The sequence below is a fragment of the Martes martes genome, assembly GCF_963455335.1.
Source record: "Martes martes genome assembly, chromosome: 16".
NCBI classification, from domain to species: Eukaryota; Metazoa; Chordata; class Mammalia; order Carnivora; family Mustelidae; genus Martes; species Martes martes.
The window spans coordinates 43,017,284-43,039,562 of record NC_137904.1 but is presented as its reverse complement, the minus strand read 5'-3'; the positions used below and the strand labels follow the sequence as shown (position 1 = coordinate 43,039,562).

Here is a 22,279-nt window from a genome sequence, read left to right as displayed (position 1 = left end):
GTCCTGGTGGTGATGTCAGGAGGAAGGGATGGATATTAGAGCAAGTATCCTATCCCCAAAGTCCTCTTCTTTTTTTTTTTTTTTTTTTGAAATTTTATATCTCAGTGTGGTCTGTATCATGTTGGTGATTTGACAGCCCTGGGTTTAGCACCCAAATTCTTATATTGAATTAACGTTGTTCATTCATTTAAAAAAAAAAAAAAAGGAAGAAGAAAAAGAAAGAAAGAAAAGAAATGAGTTCTCAGCGCCTACCAGAGCCAAATTCTGTCCTAGGGCTGGAAGTAGAGTGGTAAACAAGACTGCAGAGGTCCCCACCCCACTTGGGGAAAACATCCCACTTGTATCTTATATCACCCTGCAGGTGTTACCACCCTCAGAAATGGTGTTTAAATTGAGACTAGAAGAATAAATAGGCGTGAGAGTATGAATGATAGAGACGAAGCAAAACCAGGAGGGTTGACAAACATGGCCCCTTGGGTCTAGCGCAGGGGCCAGATCATGCAGGACTTGTGGAGTTATGATTTTTATCCTGAGGTAATTGGGAGCTAGTAAAGCATTTAAGAAGAAAAGTCACACGGTCAAATTTGAATTTGTTAACGGAACGCTGAGTCGATGGGGTCAAAAGGAGGGGGCAGGGAGACTCGTGATGGGGCCCTGCGACTGTCTCGGCGACAGATGATGATGTCTTTAAACCAGGGTGGTGCCGATGGAGAGAAGTGGACAGTTCCCGGTACATTAGGAAGCGAAATTCGACGGGGCTGGTGACGGAAAAATAACCGTACTTCATAGAAGAAAGCATAGAGAAGAAAAAGGACGCATGTTGATAAAAGACCAGTTTATTTTGCTCCTTAACCCACCTGGCGTCCCCCTTCCCTTAGCCCTGTCGCCTCGGTATATGGAGATGACAGCAAGACGAGGGGCGGGGCAGGCGCCCACAGAAATCCGGGCACTTTTATTTAAAGCGGGCGGACGTCACCCGAGAGCAGAATACAGAACACAAGGCACTTCCGGTTACTCCGGAAGTGAAGACTTCTAAGCTCCTCCGCCGGCGGAGGGCCAGGTTGAAGGGATGGCCGGGCGGACGGCGCGCCTGGTGCTGCTAGCTGGAGCAGCCGCGCTAGCAAGCGGCTCCCAGGGCGACCGCGAGCCGGTGTACCGCGACTGCGTGCACCAGTGCGAAGAGCGGAACTGCTCGGGGGGCGCACTGAGGCACTTCCGCTCCCGCCAGCCAATCTACATGAGTTTAGCAGGTAAGCCCCACCCCGCGGATAGCCCCGCCCCTCATTCTTGGCTCCGCCCCCTTGCGCCCCTAAACCACCTCTGAACCTTCGTTTACCCCTTCTCCGTTATGAGTGTGAATGGAGCCCCGGGGTGATCAGAGCAGCATCAGCCAGTCTTAGTTACTTTTTTATTTATTCAATTAGGTACTTACTTAATATTCCCGGGTACTAGCCCTAGAATGACACTGAAATTGGACCCAGGTTCCTGGCATTCGGGGTCATAGTCTTCACGGGAACATTAGCCTTCTCCAGCCCAAGGGAGAGGATGATTTGAGTCCTAAAAGACCCCTAAGTCAAGCAATAGCGGCATATGGAAGAGGAAGGAATCATTTCTGACTTTGAGACTGTGGGGGCAGTGATCATCCTTGGAACTTTCTGCGAGGGAAGGGCTTCAGGATAGATACATTAAATTTGGACCTGTGGCCATAGTGGTCAGCTGGTGTGTGACAGGAGTCACAGTAGGTCCGGTCATTTTCATAAGGTGGTTACCCTTCACCCAATTTTACAATGCGGAGACTTGGAGAGGTTAAGTGCCCTGCCTTAAGTCACATAGGCAGAAAGTGGTAAAGCGGAGTTTCCAGTTCTGGCCCGTCCGACTACGAGTTTGTGCTCTTTACTCTGCCTTTGCATTCCAGAGGGAACAGAGAGAATGGAGGCCCTGGGCAGATGTGAGCATCTCCGGTAGCTTGGTTTACTCAGGGAGCAGGGTGCCTGAAAAGAAGTATGGGAAATAAAGTTGGATAAGCAGTTTGGGGACTCAAAAGTTAGAGGGAAGAATCTGGACTTCATTTTCATGTGAGTGGGGTAAGATGGCAAGAGTTCCTCCCTGGTGAATGAGAGCAAAGCCTAAGTTCAGCAAGAACAAACATAAGCCCACCTATCCATTGATGAGTCTGTCAGATGCCAAAGTTTCCATCTTGGTGGAAGGAGAAGAGAAGAAACATCTCTGCTCGCAACAGACCCCCATCCCCTAAAACACACACACACACACACACACACACACACACACACACACAACTTTCCTTTATGTGTGTGGCCCACCATCTCTCATACAACCAAGTGGGAAGCTAGAATTTTGAGATATCTGATTCTCTCCAACCTGCAGGCCCTCTTAGCCTGGATTTGAGTTTGGGTCCCATTTGACCTCTCTGTACCTCCCATGTTGGGGAATTCACCAGGTCCCATTTCTGTGTTTCAGGCTGGACCTGTCAGGACGACTGTAAGTATGAGTGTATGTGGGTCACTGTTGGCCTCTACCTCAAGGAAGGTCACAAAGTGCCTCAGTTCCATGGCAAGGTGAGTTGGAGGGTCGGGGTAGGTATATGGTATATGGTGACAGTGCTGTAGGAGAAAGATACCCCTGGGTCAGGCAGTCTGAGCTGGGGGGTGATATGGGTTGGTGTTTAGGGCCAGTGCTTATTCTCAGAATCTCTGGTTTTCATATTATCAGATGGAACCAGTGAGTCTTGGCTCTGGATTTGAACTTAGAAGGTCTGGGAAGCTGTGTGACCTCAGAGAGTGATGGTGGACTTCTTAGGGTGGCTGAACGTCCACCTTGCTACAAGAACGAATTTCCTGACCCCCCTCCCCAGCATGCTTTCGTTTGCTTCTTCAGTAGTAGTCTGGGTTAAAATAGTAATACCGCCTCAGATTAATAATGCTTTTTCTTTTCTTCTTCTTCTTCTTTTTTTAAATTTAAACTCAGCCAATGTAGAATACATTTTTAGTTTCAGAGGTAGAGGTCAGTGATTCATCAGTCACATATAACACCCGGTGCTCATCATGTCATGTGCCCTACTTAATGCCCATCACCCCGTTTCCCCATCCCCTGACCCCCTCCCCTGCTAGTGCTTTGTCACCCAATATGACCTTGTTCTAGACTGTTGAGGTTGACAATAATTCTCCCCAGTTTGTCAGAGTAAGCTAAGGCTCAGAGGCCTGGGGTCAGTGGTAGAAGAGGAACAGAATAGGACCTCAGGTTTCTGGATGGCAAGTCTATGCTCTTTCCACCAGGCCATACTGAGCCACCTACACTGGCCCGCCTGGTCTTCCCAGAGGCCAGGCTTACAGTACTGTGAATGCTGGCCAGCCCAGAGGGAGGACCTTCAGCTGGGGACTGGAGGAGAGCGCAATGACCCAAACAGGGACTGGACCTGAGGCTTTGGCCAAGGTCCAGAGCTAAGGAACGAGCTGAAGACCTGGTGATGTGGCATGTCAAGGAAAAGCAGTTCGGGCTGCCTGGGGGTTGCTTGCCCCTCAGGCCCCCTCCATGTGCTCCCTTTTCAGTGGCCCTTCTCCCGGTTCCTGTTCTTCCAAGAGCCAGCTTCTGCCATGGCCTCTTTCCTCAACGGTTTGGCCAGCCTGGTGATGCTGTGCCGCTACCACACCTCCGTGCCAGCCTCCTCCCCCATGTATCCCACCTGCGTGGCCTTCGCCTGGGTAGGTAACTTGCCGGGACTCCTGCCCTACACCCTCATCTAGGAAGGAGGAACTCTTCGATCCCCGTTCTCACCCAACAGGGCTTGCCTTCCCCTGCCTTCCTCTGTGTTTTCCAGGTCAAAAACTGCAGCTGTGGATGCTTAGGTCGAGGGAGAAAGCACAGAGGTGCTGGATCAGACCTTACCTTTCTAGCAGAGTCCTAGACCAGGCTGTTTGTGGGGGAGGAAAGGAGGAAGGGAGGGAGGGAGGGAGGAGAGAATTTTGTCCTGAGGGCAGAAGCCACTAAGAGACCCAGTAGGGCAGTTTACAAGCACAGAAGGGACACGCGTGGTAGGGAGCATGCTTATAGGGACCCCTTTGGACGAGTCCAAACAACCCTCAGTCCCAGCCCAGGCCTGGAGGTACGGCAGCCACAGGACTCCACTCAGAGCTCAGCCTGGTCTTAGACCCTCCTGGGGAAACTGAAATATGTCCCATGTGAGTTTCCAGAGCAGTCATGGAGCTTCACAGTGCAACTGGGCAGAGGAGCCAGCATCAAGGGCCTGGAATCATGTGAGAAGCATGGACTAGGGTACAGCTCTGCACCATGACGACCTTGGGGAGGGTGTGAGAGTAAGAGGCTGCCCTCAGAACCCCCACTGTAAGCTTCTGCGCTCACTCACCTGCCTGCCACCAAAGCAGCCATTCATTTGTGTATCGAGCACCTCCCATGTGCCCAGCACTTCGCTGAGTGCTGGAGATCCAAAAGTATATAAAAAAAGGGGGCATCTGGCTGGCTCAGTCGGAGAGCATGCAACTCTTGATCTCAGGGTCCTGAATTCAAGTCCCACGTTGGGTGTAGAGCTTACTTAAAAAGACAAAACAAGAAAAGCAAAAACAGTTTCCTGCCCTCCAGTCATAACCACACAGGCACACAACTGAAGGTAAAAGTGTAAGTCTGGAAAAGTGTGGTGGAAGAGATGTGTGCTGTAGGGGCATATGAGGGGGCACTGGACCAGACCAGTACAGGGCAGTCAGGGAGGGCTTCCCGGAGGACAGGGCCTTGGAAGTAAGATCAGGATGATGAATGACTGTTAGCTAGGTGAATTCAGGGAGAGTTGGAGGAGTCATCTACACAGAAGATGCAGAATGTGCACACACAGAAGAGAGTGAGAACCTGAAAGGCCCGGAGGCCTGCCACACTGGAAGCCAGAGAGTGGGTGCGAGACAGGTGGCGGGTGGGCAGGGAGGGGGGCCAGCCCGTGAAGAGCCTGGGGGCACATTAACACTTTCGACCTTGACTCTCTCCAAGCCTCAGGAAGCCCTGAGGGTTGAAGAGGAGAGGTTTCTGGAGTAGATTTGCTTGGAAAGCTCATTTTCTGGCTATTGTGGTAGCAAATAGATTAGAGGGGTGGGAGTGGTTGCGGGGCCTAGTAAGTTTTAGCATAGGGCGCAGCAGCTAGACTGGGGTGGGGCATGGGTCTTAGGAAGGGAGATACTATTTTTTTTTTAAAGATTTTATTTATTTATTTGACAGACAGAGATCACAAGTATGCAGGCAGGCAGAGAGAGAGAGGAGGAAGCAGGCTCCCTGCTGAGCAGAGCACAACTCGACTCCGGGCTCTATCCCAGGACCCTGAGATCATGACCCAAGCCGAAGGCAGAGGCTTTAATCCACTGAGCCACCCAGGCGCCCCAAGAGGGGAGATATTAAAGAGAACTAGTTTGAGCTATGTTTTGAAGTGGTTAACTTTTTTTTTTTTAAGGATTTTATTTACTTGTGAGAGAGAGAGAGAGAGCGCGCCTCTGTGCGCGACTTAGGGGGAGGGGTAGATGCAGAAGCAGCCTCCCTGCTGAGCATGACCTGGGCTGAAGGCAGACGCTGCACGGACTGAGCCACCCAGGTGCCCAAACATTTTTTAAAATTTATTTCTGGGGCAACTGGGTGGCTTGGTTGTTAAGAATTTGCCTTCGGTTGAGGTCATGATCCCGGGCTCCTGGGATCGAGCCCACATTGCGTCTATCTCCCCCTGCTCAGCGGAGAGCCTGCTTCTCCCCCTGCCTCTCCACCCCCCACCCTTGTGTTCCGTTTCTCACTGTCTCTCTGTCAAGTAAAGAAATAAAACCTGTTTTAAAAAATGATTTACCAAACACATACGTAGCTCTTACTGTATGTCAGGTACCATTCTAGGCATTTTATAAATATTAATCTCCTTAACCCCATAATAAGCCTGTGAATAGGTGGTACTATTACCCCGAGTTTACAGCTGGAAAACCAAGGACTGAAAAAGTAAAGTAACCTGCCCCAGGAGCCGGGGTTTGAACCCAGGCTGAGTTTGCACTTGTGTCATCTTGGACAGGCAGATGCACCTCAGCAGGAGGGAGGAGAAGGGGTCTAGGATGGAGCCCCAAGGACCCCCAAAACATAAAGGTCAGACAAAGCAGCATGAGCCAGCAACAGAGACAGGAGTGGCTGGAGGGGCAGGTGGGGAAACTAGGATATTGTGTGGGAAGCCCTGGGACAGGAGCAGGTAGGAGCAGGTAGGCGGTTCTCTGGAATTCTGCTGGACAGTCAAGAGACCTGAAGGACACCCCTGCATCTGGCCACCCCAGGGTCTCTGAGGACCTCGGGAAAACTGGTGACACTGGGGTACTGAGAAGTCCAGGCTGAGCCTCAGACTTAGGAGACAGAGATTGGAAGGAGGGCAGGGCGGGGGGCTGTTAAGTTTCTGGGAAATGTCGACCCTCCCTAATATTTTCTATTTAACAAATATTCATAATAACTGTTATGAATTACATAATAGGCATTGTCCTAAGTACTTTACATATATTTTCTCATTCAATCCTCATATTACCACTGTGCGCTCTGAGCAAGGCTCAGATCTGGAAAACCTGGTCCAAAGTCAGCAGCTCACAAGTTAGTGACTGGGGGAGACAGGCTGCCATCCAGGACTGGCTCCAGGACCATAAGAGGGCTTAGCTCCTCTTCTGGGCTCTTTCCATATACCAATAAATGTCTGCTGAGCATTTGCTATGGATAGAGATCAGGGTTAGCACTGGTGGGAACTGAGGCCCCTGCCCCAAGAAGCTGAGCCCTGGGGGAGGTGCAGGTGTGGCTGGGCCTGGAGGGCAGAATGTGGGCAGAGCCCTGGCAGCAGTAAGGTCAGGAGGGAGACTACGTCCTTTAAGTGGAGAAGTCTGTCAGAGAAGCCCAGAAAGGGGACAGGCTCCATCCGGGACTCGCAGGCCTGATCAGGCTTAGACACATACACGTGAGGGGAGAGGAGCTTAAATTTCTGCGTCTCAGGCTGGAGGCACAGCAGGAGCAGAGGGGCGGAAGGTGGGGGAAGTGGGACAGCCACAGGCAGCCTTGGAAAGGTCAGCGGGGCACAGTGTGGCTGGGTAGAGAGGAGTGGAGGGAGGTAAGGTGGCACAGAGAGGCCCCGAGTGCTGGGGGGCAGGGATGCTTGTGTAGGCCGGGGCCTGGCATCCTCTTACTCTGTCCTGGCCATGGGTGGTCTGGAACCACCACTTCCTGTTTAGGCCTCTCTCAGAGGAGAGAGTTTGGTCCTGGCCAAGAAAGCAGGAAGAGCAGAGAAATTGAGGAGGGTATACCTGTCTCCTTTCCCTGGGAGTTCTTCCAGGGTCACTGCTGTCTGGGCCCACAGCCTGTACCCCCCCGCCCCCACCCCTACTAAAGAGCGCTGGACAGCCCTGCCTGACCTCTCTGAACAAAGCTGAGCACCACCTTGGATAGACCCATGGGTCTGGGGGGAACTCAGAGTGTCCCAGCCTTTGCCAGAGGTCACGTCACAACTCTTTTCTTGATCTCCCTGATTCTTGGGTCTTTGATCTCGCTGGTATCTGCTTCCTTCTCGGGGAGGGCCAGGCCTGCTGGTATCCCGCAGTCCAGTCTACTGAGGACCCTTAGGGACAGAGCAGGAGATGTTAGGTTGAGAGAGGGCAGATACCTGGGGATTGTGCCTGAGGACATCTTACAGGATATGGGGTTCTGGAACATGGAACCCCCACATGCTGGCACTAGGTCCTCGAGAGAACGAGTCTCGGTGCCCACACTCCCTTTGATTTTACGCTTGATCTTTACACTTGGATCTTTAGTCCCCTGTGCCTGTGTTTACGGGAGGGAGGGATCCTGAGCTGAATGGAGGGTGTGGTGGTGGACTTTGTCTAGGGCTGGGTCTTCTGGAGAGAGTGAGGCTCCTGATTGCTGTTGGGGTAGGATCGGAAGGCCTTTTCCAGGTTAAGTCTTGGGAGAGTCGTCTCTGTCTTTTCCCCTGGGAAATGAGGAGCTGCTCCCCCAGCAGGGCTGGCGAAGCTTTGGCACAAGGGAGTAATCGCTGCCTTGACATCTGGTCCTGGCTTGGGCTGGACATCAGCCAGGCTTTGGGAGAGCCTGCCAGAGCTCTTTGACTTCTGGAAACTAGGGGTGCCTGCTCTCTGCAAAGCCAGGAGGCCAAACCAGTTCCCCACCTTTCGTCTAGTAAGGAAAGGTCCTCAGAAGTAGAGGGGCGGGAGAGAATGAGGGGCCAGGAGAGCCCAGACTGTCCCTGCAGGTTGATGGATGGAGGTGGGGACTGACTGTGCTCTGCCTCTGCTGCAGAAACCATGAGAAGAGACAGGTTGAGCCTGCAGCAGAATGATGGTTAGACTTCAGGAAGGACTTCCCACTGGTCAAACAGGAGCCAGTGCAACAGACAAAGGCAGGAAATCAAGGAATCCTTTTTGATGGTGGAAAAAGCTATCTTCCTCCCATCTCATCCGGCTCTTCCCCTCTTCCCTCTAAAGAGGGAGGTGGGGCAGGGTTGCCCTGCCTGAGGCAGGGGGCAAGACACTGTGGCCTGTTGGAGGGGGGGGGGCCAGGATGGCAGCAGGCATCATATTTAACATTCTGCCTCCCCCACTTCTGAGACACCAAGCTATTTAAAGAGCCACATGTCCCCACCGTCACGGTGTCAGTGACAAGCCCCGAGCACTGGGGCTTAGCACTGGGGTCAAATTCCTGACAGATCTGGCTCATTTGGCATCCAACCAGTTTCACGGCTGTGATATATTTGTCTCAATTTTCTTATTTTCCGACAGACTGAAACAGCCTCCTGCTCTCCCTCCCGGAGCCTTCCTTGTCCCCCTCCATTCCCACCCTTGTTGGCACCCTGCCCCTGGCCTCCCCCTTTCCTCAGTGTTTACACAAAGCTCCTGGTGCCTGCTGGGCAGCCCAGCGCCTTCCCCGCCTGGCTGGTTGGCCAGTTACCATCGCCCCCCCCTCCACTTCTACCCAAGCTTGGCGGAGGAGTCCAGGAGCAGACACACACATGTGTCTCTCGGAGCCTCTCCCTTCCTTCCATGTCTGTCTGTCCTCTTCACTTGAGTCTTGATTACAAACTCCGCGTGAAAAGAAATAGTATCTCTTCCGTGAATCCTGGGGGAGACTGACATTTAGGGACCCACTGTGTGCCGGTGGCCACAGCAGCACCCGTCCAACGAGTGGCTTCTTGCTGCCAGGCATTCTGCAGACAGAATCTTCAGGACCCTCTCCTGCACTGGGTATTCTTATTAAGCCGCTCTGGTAGATGAGACAGCTGAAACTCAAGAGATTTTATTGGTTCAAGATCACAGAGCTATTTAGGGACTGGGGCAGAACTTGAACTCAGGGCCCATCTTATTATGGAGGCTATGGACATTCTGCCCCCAGCATGAACAGTTTTGGGGGAGGGGTCACCACGGGGAGACCACCTCTTTTCTTCACCTGGACTTCTCTGGCCTTTGGGGAGAGTGGAAGACAGACTTGGCCTTGTTGGCCTCAAGTCTGTGGAGAGATGTGAGGGTCCCATTCTGGTCAACAAATTGGGAAGAAACGCCCTGTCATGTTTGCCCTGTCCTGTGCTGTACACTGCACTTGTATTGTTCATTAAATCCTTGTGAACACTATGATCATTCCCATTTTACAGATGAGAAAACAGAGGCCCAGCAAGGCTAAATAACTTGCCCAAGGACACATGGGAAATGCAGGGCCAGGATTTGAACCCTGGCAGCCTAGCCCTGGGGGCTGCATTCTTTTTTTTTTTTTTTCAATATTTTATTTATTTATTTGATAGAGAGAGATCACAAGTAGGCAGAGAGGCAGGCAGAGGGGGAGGGGGAAGCAGGCCTGGGATTATGACCTGAGCTGAAGGCAGAGGCTTAACCCACTGAGCCACCCAGGCACCCCATGGGGGCTGCATTCTTTTTTTTTTTTTTTTTTGACTGACAGAGATCACAAGTAGGCAGAGAGGTAGGCAGAGACAGAGAGAGGGGGAAGCAGGCTCCCAGCTGAGCAGAGAGCCCGATGCGGGGCTCAATCCCAGGACCCTAGGATCACGACCTGAGCTGAAGGCAGAGGCTTTAACCTACTGAGCCACCCAGGTATCCCGGGGGGTTGCATTCTTCTTTTTTTTTTTTTTAAAGATTTTATTTATTTATTTGACAGAGAGAGATCACAAGTAGGCAGAGAGGCAGGCAGAGAGAGAGGAGGAAGCAGGCTCCCTGCCGAGCAGAGAGCCTGATGCAGGGCTCGATCCCAGGACCCTGAGATCATGACCTGAGCCGAAGGCAGAGCCTTAACCCACTGAGCCACCCAGGCACCCCAGGGGGTTGCATTCTTAATGACACTTCTCTCCCAAGTCTGAGAAGGTCAGAAGAGGAGTCCCTCATAATGGGACAGGGTCCAGGGGAGAGAGGACTTTTCAGGGGTGCAGAGTCCAGGCTTCAGGTGTGTGTCTGTAAGTGGAAGGCCCCCTGAAGAGACAGTTGAACAGGGCACCAGGCGGCTTTCACTCTGTCGGTGGAGCTAAGCCCTGGTCCCATGCTGTCCCCCAGCCCAAGAGCCACCACTTAGCTCAGTCCTCTTGTCACCTCTCCCTTTCTGCTGTGGGTGACAGGGAGGCCTGGTTGGTTGCCAGTCCCTACCACCTTCCCCTTCACCTCCCTCTCCTACTGGCTTCAAGGCCACTGTCCTCCCTGAGGGCGTCCCTATTTCTGGCCTGCCCTGGGGCCCTGCCTCCAGGCCCAAGTCTCCTCCTCTCCCCATGCTGACCCTGAGCCTCACAGACCTTTTGGGAGCAGTGTCTGAGAAGCCACCCCATGCTGTTCCTGCCTCCAGGCCTTGCATCCTATACCATCTGTGGGGATGGGATAGCACCAGCGATCGGGACTAGATGGCCATCTTCAAAAGAGCACGCAGCCTGGCATGGAATAGTCCCTTGATGTCAGGGCTGGAGAGGGAGGAAGGGTCACTTAAGTTAGGCCCTGATGAGTCACAGGAGGAAGCTCAGGCCGAGGGCAGGGCCTTTATCCAGGTCATGGGGAGCATAAGCTGAGAGAGACTCAGCCTAGGACCCAGGCCAGACAGGCTCGCATGGGGCTACCTGAACCTCCAGAGACTTCTACTACTGACTGCCTTTGCAGAGAGCCTGGCCTGCCTCCACCCCTTTGCTTTTCCCGTGCTCTCGTAAGCCCCTTTGGGCCTGCAGTAAGGGGCACATCCTGCCCCCTGGCCTTCCTGCTGTGGGACTGGGCGGAGAGGCTTCCTCCCTGCCAGTTTTCCTGCTGTCCTGGACCCAAACGAGCAGCTCCTGGCCTTCACCCATCTCAGGCAGGCTTGTTCCCCGCCTCAAGGGCACCCCTCCCTATCTCCAGTGCATCCCAGGCCAGACCTCTCGCTGCCTGTTTTTCCCTTTGACGGGCTGTCCCTGGTTTCCCAGTGTAGGAGCCTCCCCACCCACCTCCGAGCCCACCCTTCTCTCAGTGATCTGGGCATCCACCATGGGTACCGCCCCAGCTCCCACAAGATCTAGGACTCATTTGCAAGAGGTTTTGTGCTGTCTCCTTGCAGTTAATTTCCAGGGGAAAGGCCCCAGACGTGCTCCTGGGCCCGTGCCCACCACAGCCCCTCCAGCCTTCCGCTCCTCCCAGAGCTTGGGAGCAGCAGACACTGGTCTGGCGGGTTGGGCCGGCCCACCCAGGAGGAAGCTGGGCTCCCCGGGCCAGCTTCCTCCGTAGAGACTTGGCCCCAGTGGGATCAACTCGATCTCCCTGCCTTGCTTGCTTTGCTCCGGACACGCCCCAAGCTGGCTCGAGCCCCTCCACCCCACCCACTTCATTCCCGCCCCCAGAGGCTGAGGTCACCAGCTCCCCTGGCCCGGGCGGGGCTGTCATCACCTGCCAGTTGGGGGAGGAGGCGAGGCCCCCCGGGGGCTGTTGTCTTAGTGATTGAGTAAGCAGGGAACTTGGCTCTGCCAGAACTGGTTCCTAGGCCAGGCCGGAACCTGTGGAGGCCCCAGCCCCCGTGGCCTGGGGGTCAGGGTTGCAGCCGGCTGAGGGCACTCTTTGGTTCGGGGCGGGGGGGGGGGGCACTTTGGAGGCAGGGGGAAGCATGTTTCTGTGCTCCAAAGTGAGACCCATGTGGGTGCCCTAGGGCTTCTCCCCAGCTCAGGACACTGTGCTTACTAGCCCTTCCCTGCAGGTCTCCCTCAATGCTTGGTTCTGGTCCACAGTCTTCCACACCAAGGACACCGACCTCACAGAGGTGAGTGCCCCTCCTGCTCCCCCTCCTGTGTGGGGCAGTCCCAGAGGACCCCAGAGGGGTTGAGGTCTCTTAGGTTTCCTAGGGACTCCGATCACAGAGCCCTTGCTCCGTCCCAGGCCCTTTTAACCTCTTCGTGCACCTGAGCCTCCCTTGACCCTTGGGAGGCAGGTGTGAGGACTGGCTCTTAACTGATGAGGCAGCTGAACCTTGGAAAGGCCCAATCGCCTGCACAAGGTCCCCCAGCCAATGGGGGAACCACCGGGACCTGGGCCCACAGCTGTGGGACTCACCTATGCTCTGCTTTCTGTGGCGTCCTGGAGCCCTGGTGGGCACCTCCCTAATGCCCCCAAAGCCTTGCTGCTGCAGACATTTTAACAAGTTCTATAATGTGACTACAGGGGTCTGACCATTAAATTCAGGAGTGAAACAGCGACAGAGGGAGCCCGAGACATTGACACCACCCCCCAGCATCCCCGCCCCATCACGTAGGCCTAGGACTTCCAGACAGTGCCTCCGCCGCCCCACCTGGCCCCCTGCGCCCCATCCGTGCTGGGTCCTCTCGGGGCCCTGCCCACCTCCCCCTCCCTTCACCCTGGCTCCTCATCCAGCTCTCCCTGTCCTCAGAAAATGGATTACTTCTGTGCTTCCACCGTCATCCTACACTCCATCTATCTGTGCTGTGTCAGGTGAGCCCATCCTGGCCCCAGTAGGGGCAAAATCAGGCACTGGGGGCAGAACGGGTGGCCTCACCCATCCCTAGGGGTGTTCCCCCCGGGGCCTTGCAGCCCAGCACACACATGCACACGCACACGTGCACACGCACACACACCCTCCGGGCTGCTCTGGATGGGGACTCTGGGGTAGAGTGAGTGGCCCTGGCCCTTTCCAAGGAGCAGTTGCACTTGGTCCCAGGCCCCTGGAGGAGGAGGGCAGTGGCTTCCCCTTACTGACTCCGGGGTGAAAGGATGCTTAGGGAATGCTGCTCTGGGCACGGGCCGCCCTCCACCTGAGCAGCTCTGGATGGCTGGGCAGGACCGTGGGGCTGCAGCACCCGGCCGTGGTCAGCGCCTTCCGGGCCCTCCTGCTGCTGATGCTGACGGCGCATGTCTCCTACCTGAGCCTCGTCCGTTTCGACTATGGCTACAACCTGGCGGCTAATGTGGCTATTGGTGAGGCAGGAGGAGGGACTGAGGCCCCGAGGGGTTGTGGGGAAAGGGGGGCACTTGGACCATGTGTAAAACTGCTGGCCTGGGGTGCAGGTAGGTATTTGGTGGTGCTCCTAGAGAAGGTTCTAGAGAGGCTCTTAGAGTGGGGGAGGGGGAAAGAGCTTGGGGTGGGAGAGGGGAGGCTGGGAGGAGAGTTGAAAGATGGCCCTGGGGTCAAAGAGCATGAGGACAGGGGAGGCTTTGTGGGGGGCGGGGCAGAGGGAGGTGCAGGCAGTGAGCCTCTCCCCACCCCTACCTGTGCGCAGGCCTGGTGAACGTGGTATGGTGGCTGGCCTGGTGCCTGCGGAACCAGCATCGGCTGCCTCACGTCCGCAAGTGCATGGTGGTGGTCCTGCTGCTACAGGGCCTGTCCCTGCTCGAGCTGCTTGATTTCCCGCCTTTCCTCTGGGTCCTGGATGCCCACGCCATCTGGCACATCAGCACCATCCCCGTCCACGTCCTCTTCTTCAGGTGGGTGCTACTCGCTGCCCAGTGGGCCCCTTCTTTGTGTCCATCCTCACTGGCTTCTTGGAGGAGACTGAGGCCTCTGTGCACGGTTCACCCCCGGCTGGCTTGCCCATGCTCTCCCCCACGGGCTGCTTTCAAAGCCAGACCTCAGCGGGCTCCTCCCTCTGCCCACAGCTTTCTGAAAGATGACAGCCTGTATCTGCTGAAAGAATCGGAGGCCAAGTTCAAGCTGGACTGAAGGCCCTGGGAGTGGGTCTACCCCAGTGGGGATCCTGCCCTCTCCCTGCTGGCTCCCCTTCTCCCCTGAATCCCTGAGATGATTTTTTCCTTTTAGCATCTTGAACTTGGACATGAAGGGTATGGGCCCAGAATCATGTAACTGCCCATCACCTCGCTTGCCCCAGCATGGCCCTCACAGATCTCAGGTTCTGTTCAGGCTTGGCCTGTCAGCATCTGGGGTTGGAGCATGGGCAGTGCCTCTGGTTCCTGGAGAACTGGAGTGGAACTGTGTTCTTAGCTCCTCTGAGAGGGGAGCTGGCTCTGCTTCCCCATCAGCCTCTTCCTCACATCCCTCAATGCCTGGGTGCTTCCCACACCTGTCTGTCTAGCTGGGAGACAGGCCTTTGGGAACACAGCGGGGGTCCCCCCTCTCTCACCCCCTGCCCTCCTTCAGGGCACCACTAGGTGGCAATAGACTCTTGCTCTTTGGCTGCCCAAGTTTCCTGGCAGGTCTCCTCCCCATGGGATCTTGAGGGACCAAGCTGCTGAGATTGGCAAGTGGTCTCATCCCGACTGTTGCCTCAGCCAGACCCCCAGAAGACCTCACTGCATTCCACGTTCAGGGCCACAACCCCAGAGAGCTCAGGACAGGAGTCCCTCTGGCTCCTTGGCTGGTCTCCTGGTCAGAAGCCTGCACATGAGTGTGTAAGGGAGTGTGAGCTAGACTGAGCGCATGCATAGGTGACAGGGTGGCGGGCACAGGCCTGTGTGTGTGGGCTGCTAGGTGGGACAGTGGGTGTGAGCACGTGTGGAGAGTGGGGAGGGCTGTGAGTGGTTTGAAGGTGTGTGTTGCAGGACACGTGGGTGAGTGTGGGGCAGGGCAGTTTGCAGAGACTGGGTGTGAGGTGAGTGTGAGTGCCGTGAGTGTGCCACGTGGCAGGGGGAAGGTTGGAGGAAAACAGGTGCTCCAGTCACCACCAACTGTCTACTGCGTGCAGCTCTGCACGGGGCCCCAGGCCAAGCCGAGAGCCTGGACGTCCTCAGGGGCTGGCTCAGTGGGGTTCGGCTGTCCAGACTGCATGTGTGTCTTCCTATCTGTGGCCCCCACTTTACAGTCGCCCTCCAGATCTCAGAGGACCCACACACAACTCAAATCACCCTCCAGAACCAGCCTCTCGGGAGGCTGAGGGAGGAAGGGCCTCTCCAGCCTTCCTGTCTGTCTCCTCTCCTAGGCGTGGTTGGCCTCCACCTCTCCCCATGCCCTCCCTGCTAAGCCTCTCTGTCACAGCCTGGACCTTGGGGGGCAATCTGAGGGAGTAGTGGCGAAGGCTTGTGGCTGGGTCTGGTTTCTGGCCTTCCCAGAGGCAGGCAGGAGCCATGCTGTATCTGTACCCCAGTAAAGGTGACCCCTGCTAGCTGCCAGCAGCCTGAGTACATTCTTGCTCCGCAAGGATAGCATGTGGAGCTCCAGAAACTTTCCATCCAAAGGCAGTCTCTGTGATTGGAGCAGGGAATCTGGATTCTTGTTCTCTCCCTGCCCCCTTGTCCCTCCCTGGGGTGTAGAGGTGCTATGCTAGGACTCCAGCCGCAGACTTGGGTGGCCCGTGTTTCTTTTGATATTGAGAACTATTTTAAGATAGGAGGGTAGCAAGGGACATTCTTAATAAACCAATTCTCAGCCTCACCTACCCTTGTTTAGCTCCTTTGTGTGAATAGTGTGGGCCGGAGGGAAGGAGAAGACAGCTGGCTGGAGGCAGTAGGCAGGTGGGGTCTCTACCTAGGCACGTGGGGGGTGGGGATGGCGGGGAGCAGATGCAGAGCTGCGGGGAGTGCTCTGGGGGAGGGAACTGGTGCCTGGATTGTCACTCCCTCCCCCTGTACTCTCTACTCAGTCTCCTGATTATCCCTCTCTCCTCCCCTTCTGGTCTAAACTAGGCTCTGCTGCTCTTTGTTACTTAACCTTTCTTAGCTTCACCTGCAAACAAGACAACAGGACCTGCTGAGTGTGAGGACCAAGTGTGCCTGGCACACAGCAGATGCTGAATGAGCTCCCTCTGGCCTTGGCTTTCCTTAATTTGGGAAGAGTGAGTGGTAAAGAAACCTACTGTCATGGAAGCTTCTGGAAAAAAAGGCTAGGGTTGGTGGCTTCCATAGCCCCACAAGCCCAGAGAGAGCCACAGACAAAATTGACGCTCAGCAGGAGGAACTTCTTTATTACGTGCCACCTCACATCCCAGGGGATCTGTGTGCACTGGGCCATCACACCGCCACCTTCTTTTGGGCCCAGGCGAAGAAGATGCCCTTGACATCGTCTACCCCTGTCTGAAGGCAGGCAGGCATGACGTAGGTGCGCAGGTCCCGCACCTCATAGCCGCTGCGGACCAAGGCCTCCATGACCTCCTCCTTCCCCACGGGCACCACCACCAGCCTGGCCTCCCCGGCCAGGTACCATGACTCCTCCAGGGCCCCGATGAGGAGGAGGTGCCCCCCAGGCCTCAGCAGGGTGGTGATGTGGTCTAGGGCCCTCTGGAAACTGGCAAGGTCCGGGCTCACGGCCTCCAGGCAGAAGGTAGAGACCAGAGCATCGGCAGGCAGGGGCGCTGGGCTCCCAGCACCCAGAGGCTGGGGCTGGTGCACATCGATATGCAAGACCCGCTTCACCCTGGCTCGCAGCTGGAGCTCCTTCTCCTGCCAGGACTCCCTGTGCCGGGGCGGGACCAGGGCTCAGGGCCACCCCACACTCAGTCCTTGGTTGCCCCCCACCCGCGCTGCACGGGCAGTCCCCTTACCCCTTGCCTTCGATGAGACAGACGTGCCGACTATAGGTGCTCCAGTCGAAGGCGCCTGGCTCCTCCCGCAGCCAGAGCCCCAGCTCCTGGCGGTTCACCTCCAGAAAATCTGTCAGGGTGATGTCCTCAAAGTGGGCGCAGGCGCTGAGCAGCTGGTATATGGTGGGGCCCGAACCAATGTCGATGAGGCTGTGTCCTGACACCTCACCTGGAGTGGGGGGCAACGGAGGGGGGGTCCTGTGCCAGCCCTGTCCAGGCTCCCCCGCCTCAGTCCCTCCCTCCCTCACCGGCTTCTCCCAGTTGTTCTCCCTTCCTCCAGAAGTGTGCCTCTCTCTGGAAAAAGCATTATCTAACCTGGGTCTGAGTCCTGGCCCTGACGCCGACTGGCCGACCTTGGGAAAGGGACTGAACCTCTCTGAGATTCGGTTCCACATCTGTAGGACCGTCCCTACCTGTGAGGTTTAGGTGGGGAAGTCCTGAGGTCCCTGGCACTTCTACCAGGGGCCTCTCTTCCCTTGCCCATCTCCGCCTCCCTCTCTGTCTCTGGAGGTCTCTGGGGTCTCTTTCCTGCATCTGCTGTTTCACCTCCCAATGAGGGTCTCTCCTCTGTACCCTAAGAGATACTGCTTCTCTTCCTCTTCTATTTTCGCCTCTTAACTACCTGTCTCTGCTTCTTGGTTCCCACAGGGCTCGCGCACGTATCCCCGTTTAGCTCCCCGATGACTTCTTGTCCTCGGGGCCTCAGTTTCCCCGCGCTCACCCGTGGCGAAGGTCTGCGCTAAGCAGCGCAGCTTCCAAGGCCCGACGCCATCCGGGCGGCTCAGGTCCCCCCGAGGGGGCGCGTAGTTGTTGCGGAGGTAGGCGCGGGGCTCGAAGCGCTGGTAGGCCGAGGCGACGGCCGCCGGGCCCGGGTCTGAGTCCCGGGCCGTGCCCGCAGCGGGATTCGGGTCTGCTTTGCTCATGCCGCCGCCGTCGCCCGCGCTGTCCTCTCTCGCCTCGCCGCCCCTTTATCTGCTGCGCGACTCCCCGCCCGACCCTCCGCTGCGGGGGCGGTGGCCGCGCCAGGAGCCGCCCGGGGCTCCGCGCTGCATCTCCCCCACCCCATCCATCTCCCTTAGTGTCCGAGCAGCAGACACTCGGGGCGCGTGGGGGGCGGCCCGGGCCTGCCTGCCACACCCCCCACCCCCCAGCCCCGGCCCCGCAGCTGCTCCCGCAGCCCCCCTTTGCCTCACCGGACCTGGTCCAAGCCAGCTCCGTGCCCCCAGGATCCTTAGATCCCTGTCCCGCCGGTCCGCAGCTCCTCCCGTCGCTCTCCTCCGGCTCCCCAGCCATTCATTCACCCGCTTTCCCCACCACCCCATCCCTTCTCTCTGGCCAGGGTTCGAATCAGCCCCCTCCCCGCACTCTCCTCCCCGACCCCGGGCCCAGCCCCACCCCCGGGCTCTCCTTCCTCAGGGACATCCCGTCCAACATCCACACCTTTCCCTGGTTAGGTCACCTCAGCTGCCCCCCCCGTCGCCCCTCCTCCAGCCCTTTTCCGTCCTTTCCTACCAACCCCTGTCCCCCAGGGCCCTCCACCTCCACCCCCACCCCGGAAAGGACAGTCCGTTCTGGCCTCTGCCGCGGTCGCCCGGGGGCCCCAGAGCGGAGCTCCAGCCCCGCCTGTCCGATGGCACCGGCGATAGGGGATGTGAGCGGAGCTAATGCACTTAACCAGCGGAACAGCAGGGCCTCCCCGCGGCCCCTGCAGGCTCGGAGCCGCTTTTCTGGGGGCTTCCGAGAGCAGAAGGCTCTGGTGGTTCTGGCCACAGCCTTGTCGGGGTCGCATGACCGTGGGGAGGGCAGAGGGTGCAGGCATTCTCCTGGTGTCCCCGGGCCCCAGAGGATGCAGGCTGGGCTTTCTGCACCAAGGGATTTGGGGTTACATCAGTCTGGGGTCTCTGACCCCTCTCCTCCCCAGCCCACACTGCATTCCCCTCTTGGGGAGGGGGCCAGCCCAGGTCTGCAGGTCCTGCTTGGCATTCCAGGTCAAGATGCCAGGGTCTTCCCTCCTATTCCCCCAAATGGGAGGTGGATTCCATGGGGCCATCTCCGTGGTCTTCCTGGAGTTGGACTGCTCCAGGCCAGTCCACTGTCGCTCTGCCCTGGGGAGGCTACCAGCCCCTGTCCAGATGGGCCCCTAGCCTCTTCTGTGCCCTCACCCGTGTGCCTTCCCTGGCCCCCACCTTGTCCTAAGGGGAACGTGTCTCCTTGTTGAGCCAGCCGACCAGATTGGGACAGGAGTCACAGCAGCTGTGGGGGTCACAGACAATAACCTGCGCACAACCCGCCCTGGGCTCCCTGGGCAGGGAGGGTAGAGTGCCTGACCCCCGCCAAGGATTGATTCTATCTGGGTTCAGGTCTGAGACGTAGGTCAGCCTTGGGGTCAGTGACCCCATTCATACCCTTAGGTACAGCCAAGGACAGTCCTGGTGCCAGCCCCCTCCATCTACTCCATGAAATCATTTAAGCAGGCCCTGGATGCCAGCTGGCCTGCTGGGCACTGCTCAGTGCCAGGGGACTGAACACAGAGGCCAGGCACTGACAGCAGACCCATGCTGGACAGACACCCTGTTTACAGCTCTGTCCCGTCTCCCCCACCCCCAACCAGCATGGAGTGTACCCACTAGCTCTGCCATATTTAGCTCAGATGCAAGGCTTATTCCCAGAAGTGAGCAAGGGAGGGGGGCGCGGACACCAATGGGCTGGCCCCCACAAGGAAAGAGACTGGAACAAGAAAAGTCTGGAACACAACTGAGCGTTTATTGCAGCGCTAACAGAGGATGCTGGGGGCTCCACTCTGCCTCTGCCTTCTTCACATCCCCCTCACTCCAGTCTCCTCCAATCCTCCTTCCTAGAGCATTCCAGATCCCCTTTTCCTCGTCCTTCTCTGAAGCTGGAGCCTGGACCAGGGTTACTCCCCTCAGGGACCTCTGTCCTCACCAGCATCTTTCGTCCTTTCTCCTGGGGCTGGGGATGTTTGGCTGTGCCAGCCCCCAGCTCTCCAGCCTTTGTGCCCACTGTCTTTGCTCCCCTCCCTTTGGGAACTCAGGGGACCCAGGCATCCTGGCCTCTGGCTCCCTCCTCCCCTAGCCCCCAACTCTGGGCAAACTACAAAGCATCCATGGCCAGCAGCTCCCCTCCATGGTACTAGCCAGGAAGGGCCCAGCCCACGGCAGGCACATTAGAGCCGGAGTCACCATCCGTCTCAGCCTCTCTGTGCTTCCTGGGACATGGAGCGGGACAGGGAACGACGCAGGGCGCCGGGCTTGCTGACAGGCACCACAGGGGGCAGCTGCTTGGTGATCTCGGCCACGTCCTGGCGCTCCACACACTGGCCACCCAGGGCTGTCTCCAGTGCCAGCAGCTCCCGCAGCTGGATGGGGGTGTCCTCGCGCTCCTCCTTGGCGGCACCCATCTTGGCGGGGGTGAAGATGGGCAGTGGCAGCACGCGCTGGTAGGGCAGCAGATACTCCTGCAGCCCATGGCCGAGGAGGCCCATCCGCATCACCAACCAGGGAGAGCGCTGCACCAGTGCCCGGCACTGGCCCTGCCGGTGGTAGGTCTCATGCCGCTCAGTGTTCTCCTCATGCAGAGACCAACTGGGGAGGAGAGGGCAGGGTGGTACCGAGCTCCTGAGTTTTGCTACCCTCCAGTCCTGAGCGGGGCAGGGGGCATCCTGGGGCTTGCCGGGTCCTGGGGTGCAGAGTGACTCCACTCTCCCCACTGGGACCTCTCCTAGTCCCCACTCCCCAGAAACTTCTGCAGGGCTTTGTGCTCTGGTTTCCTGGGGCTCAGGAGGGGTGTTCTTGGGGAGAGGGGACTCCCAGCTGCGTGGCACTCACCCCTCCTCAGGCCGCGTGGACAGCGTCAGGTCCTTCCATTCAGCCCAGAAGGCTTCTCGCCGCTCACGGTCCTCCTCGGACACCTGGCAAATCAGCTCTGCAGTGGCCATGATCAGTGCTCACTGGCTCTCAGCTCTGCTCCTCCCAGGCCCTTTAAATAGCCCCCTCCTCCACCTCCTCCAGGGGCTATTTTCAGCCCCTCTGGCGTCAGATGCTATAAGCAGAGCCAAGGCTCACCGATGGGGGTGGGGGTCCCTGGGCTCCAGCCGCCGCCTGGGGTCAGCAGTCGGCTTCTAAAGAGATTAAGATGCTCCACTGGGGGCAGAGGTCCTCAGAGTGACACCTCCAGGTGTGTGACACTCCTTTGACACCATCTCAGACCAGGCACATGCCCAGCCTCGTGCAACCTTGGCATCTGCTCTCTGCCCCACCCCTTCCCTCTCGCCCAGGGAGGGCAGCGGCCTGTCTGTAAACAGAGTGGGCAGCGGCAGGAATTGAGGCCCTCTCTGGGCTCTGTACCAGGCCATCGGGGTCCTGCTCCCACAGCTCTCCTCTGCCTAGGACCAAGGGCAGAGCCCCCGGGATCTGCACCAAGACCTGGTCCTCAATGGCCACCATTGCACCGGCAGGAAATGACTTGGTTAGTTCCACACCTGGGACCCTGGGCATGAGCCTTTGCCAGATGCTTTCCTTTCCGGTGGCCAGCAGTCAGAGAAATAGCTTCCCAGTGGCCAGTCAGGGTGGAAAGAGATGTGGGAGGCGGCCCCTGGCTCTGTCCCCAGCGACACCCCAAGGCAGGTGCAATGCGAACCCAGGGGCTCTGATGAGTGGCAGAGTTAGATCTGGCTCTGCCCCCAAATCAGCCATGAATAAGCCTCATAGCCATGGGGCAACCTCTGCCCCTCTCTGAGCCCCATTTTCTGGCCACAAAGTCCTGAGCAGCTCTACTGGGCCATCTGGGAGGGGCCTGGCTCTCCAGGGGAGCAGGACAGCTGCTGGGAAAGCCAGCACCCAAGGGGGATAGCTCATGGTGCAGGAAGCTGGCACATGGGGCGCTGGGCATGGGGGGAGGAGGGACAGGGCATCACCGAGGAGACAGACACAGCAAAGGGCGCAGGAATAGGCCATATAGGAGTTGAGATGAGACCCTGCAGGAGGTGCAGAGCACCCAGCAGCTGGGAAGGCCCGCGGGTGCCAACCCGGGGCAGAACCACATCCTCTTGATTACTGAAGCACTAGCTCTGATTCTTGCTTTAATCTCAGGACAGTCCTCCGACATAACAAGTCTCGTCTTGACAAAGTAGGAAACAGAGGCCTAGAGAAGTAGATCTGTCCAGGGTCACGCACCTGGCCAGACTAAGCTAGGACGCCCTGCCCACGTCCTGGCTCCAAGCTAGCTGAGCTGCCCCCTCGGAAGCCTGCAGGCAGGGAGGGA

General features: G+C 57.3%; 3 protein-coding genes across 6 annotated transcripts; 1 reads left to right on the top strand and 2 right to left on the bottom strand.

Annotated features, from left to right (window-relative positions):
* The first annotated feature begins 1,013 nt into the window (after positions 1–1,013).
* Positions 1,014–15,855, top strand: PGAP3 (post-GPI attachment to proteins phospholipase 3). 2 transcript variants are annotated; one of them, XM_080827252.1, is made up of 8 exons: positions 1,014–1,250; positions 2,479–2,576; positions 3,567–3,719; positions 12,217–12,279; positions 12,904–12,965; positions 13,312–13,448; positions 13,751–13,955; positions 14,127–15,855. In XM_080827252.1, the coding sequence occupies exons 1-8, from the start codon at positions 1,070–1,072 to the stop codon at positions 14,188–14,190; spliced, it is 963 nt and encodes a 320-aa protein (XP_080683378.1). In that variant the 5' UTR covers positions 1,014–1,069; the 3' UTR covers positions 14,191–15,855. The 2 variants fall into 2 exon arrangements, with proteins under 2 accessions (XP_080683378.1, XP_080683377.1); XM_080827251.1 differs by having other exon boundaries at positions 1,044–1,250; positions 13,294–13,448; positions 14,127–15,854.
* Positions 15,856–16,359: 504 nt separating this feature from the next.
* On the bottom strand, positions 16,360–18,342 carry PNMT (phenylethanolamine N-methyltransferase). Of its 3 annotated transcripts, none has more exons than XM_080827250.1 (3): positions 18,198–18,342; positions 16,961–17,168; positions 16,360–16,872 (listed from the first exon to the last, which is right to left on the bottom strand). In XM_080827250.1, the coding sequence occupies exons 1-3, from the start codon at positions 18,319–18,321 to the stop codon at positions 16,431–16,433; spliced, it is 774 nt and encodes a 257-aa protein (XP_080683376.1). In that variant the 5' UTR covers positions 18,322–18,342; the 3' UTR covers positions 16,360–16,430. The 3 variants fall into 3 exon arrangements, with proteins under 3 accessions (XP_080683376.1, XP_080683375.1, XP_080683374.1); XM_080827249.1 differs by lacking the exon at positions 18,198–18,342 and adding an exon at positions 17,622–18,073; XM_080827248.1 differs by lacking the exon at positions 18,198–18,342 and adding an exon at positions 17,721–18,065.
* Positions 18,343–19,741: 1,399 nt separating this feature from the next.
* Positions 19,742–21,503, bottom strand: TCAP (titin-cap). Its single transcript, XM_080825820.1, has 2 exons — positions 20,845–21,503; positions 19,742–20,601 (listed from the first exon to the last, which is right to left on the bottom strand). Exons 1-2 carry the CDS (start codon positions 20,952–20,954, stop codon positions 20,208–20,210), a joined length of 504 nt encoding a protein of 167 aa, XP_080681946.1. The 5' UTR covers positions 20,955–21,503; the 3' UTR covers positions 19,742–20,207.
* Between the last annotated feature and the right edge of the window lie 776 nt (positions 21,504–22,279).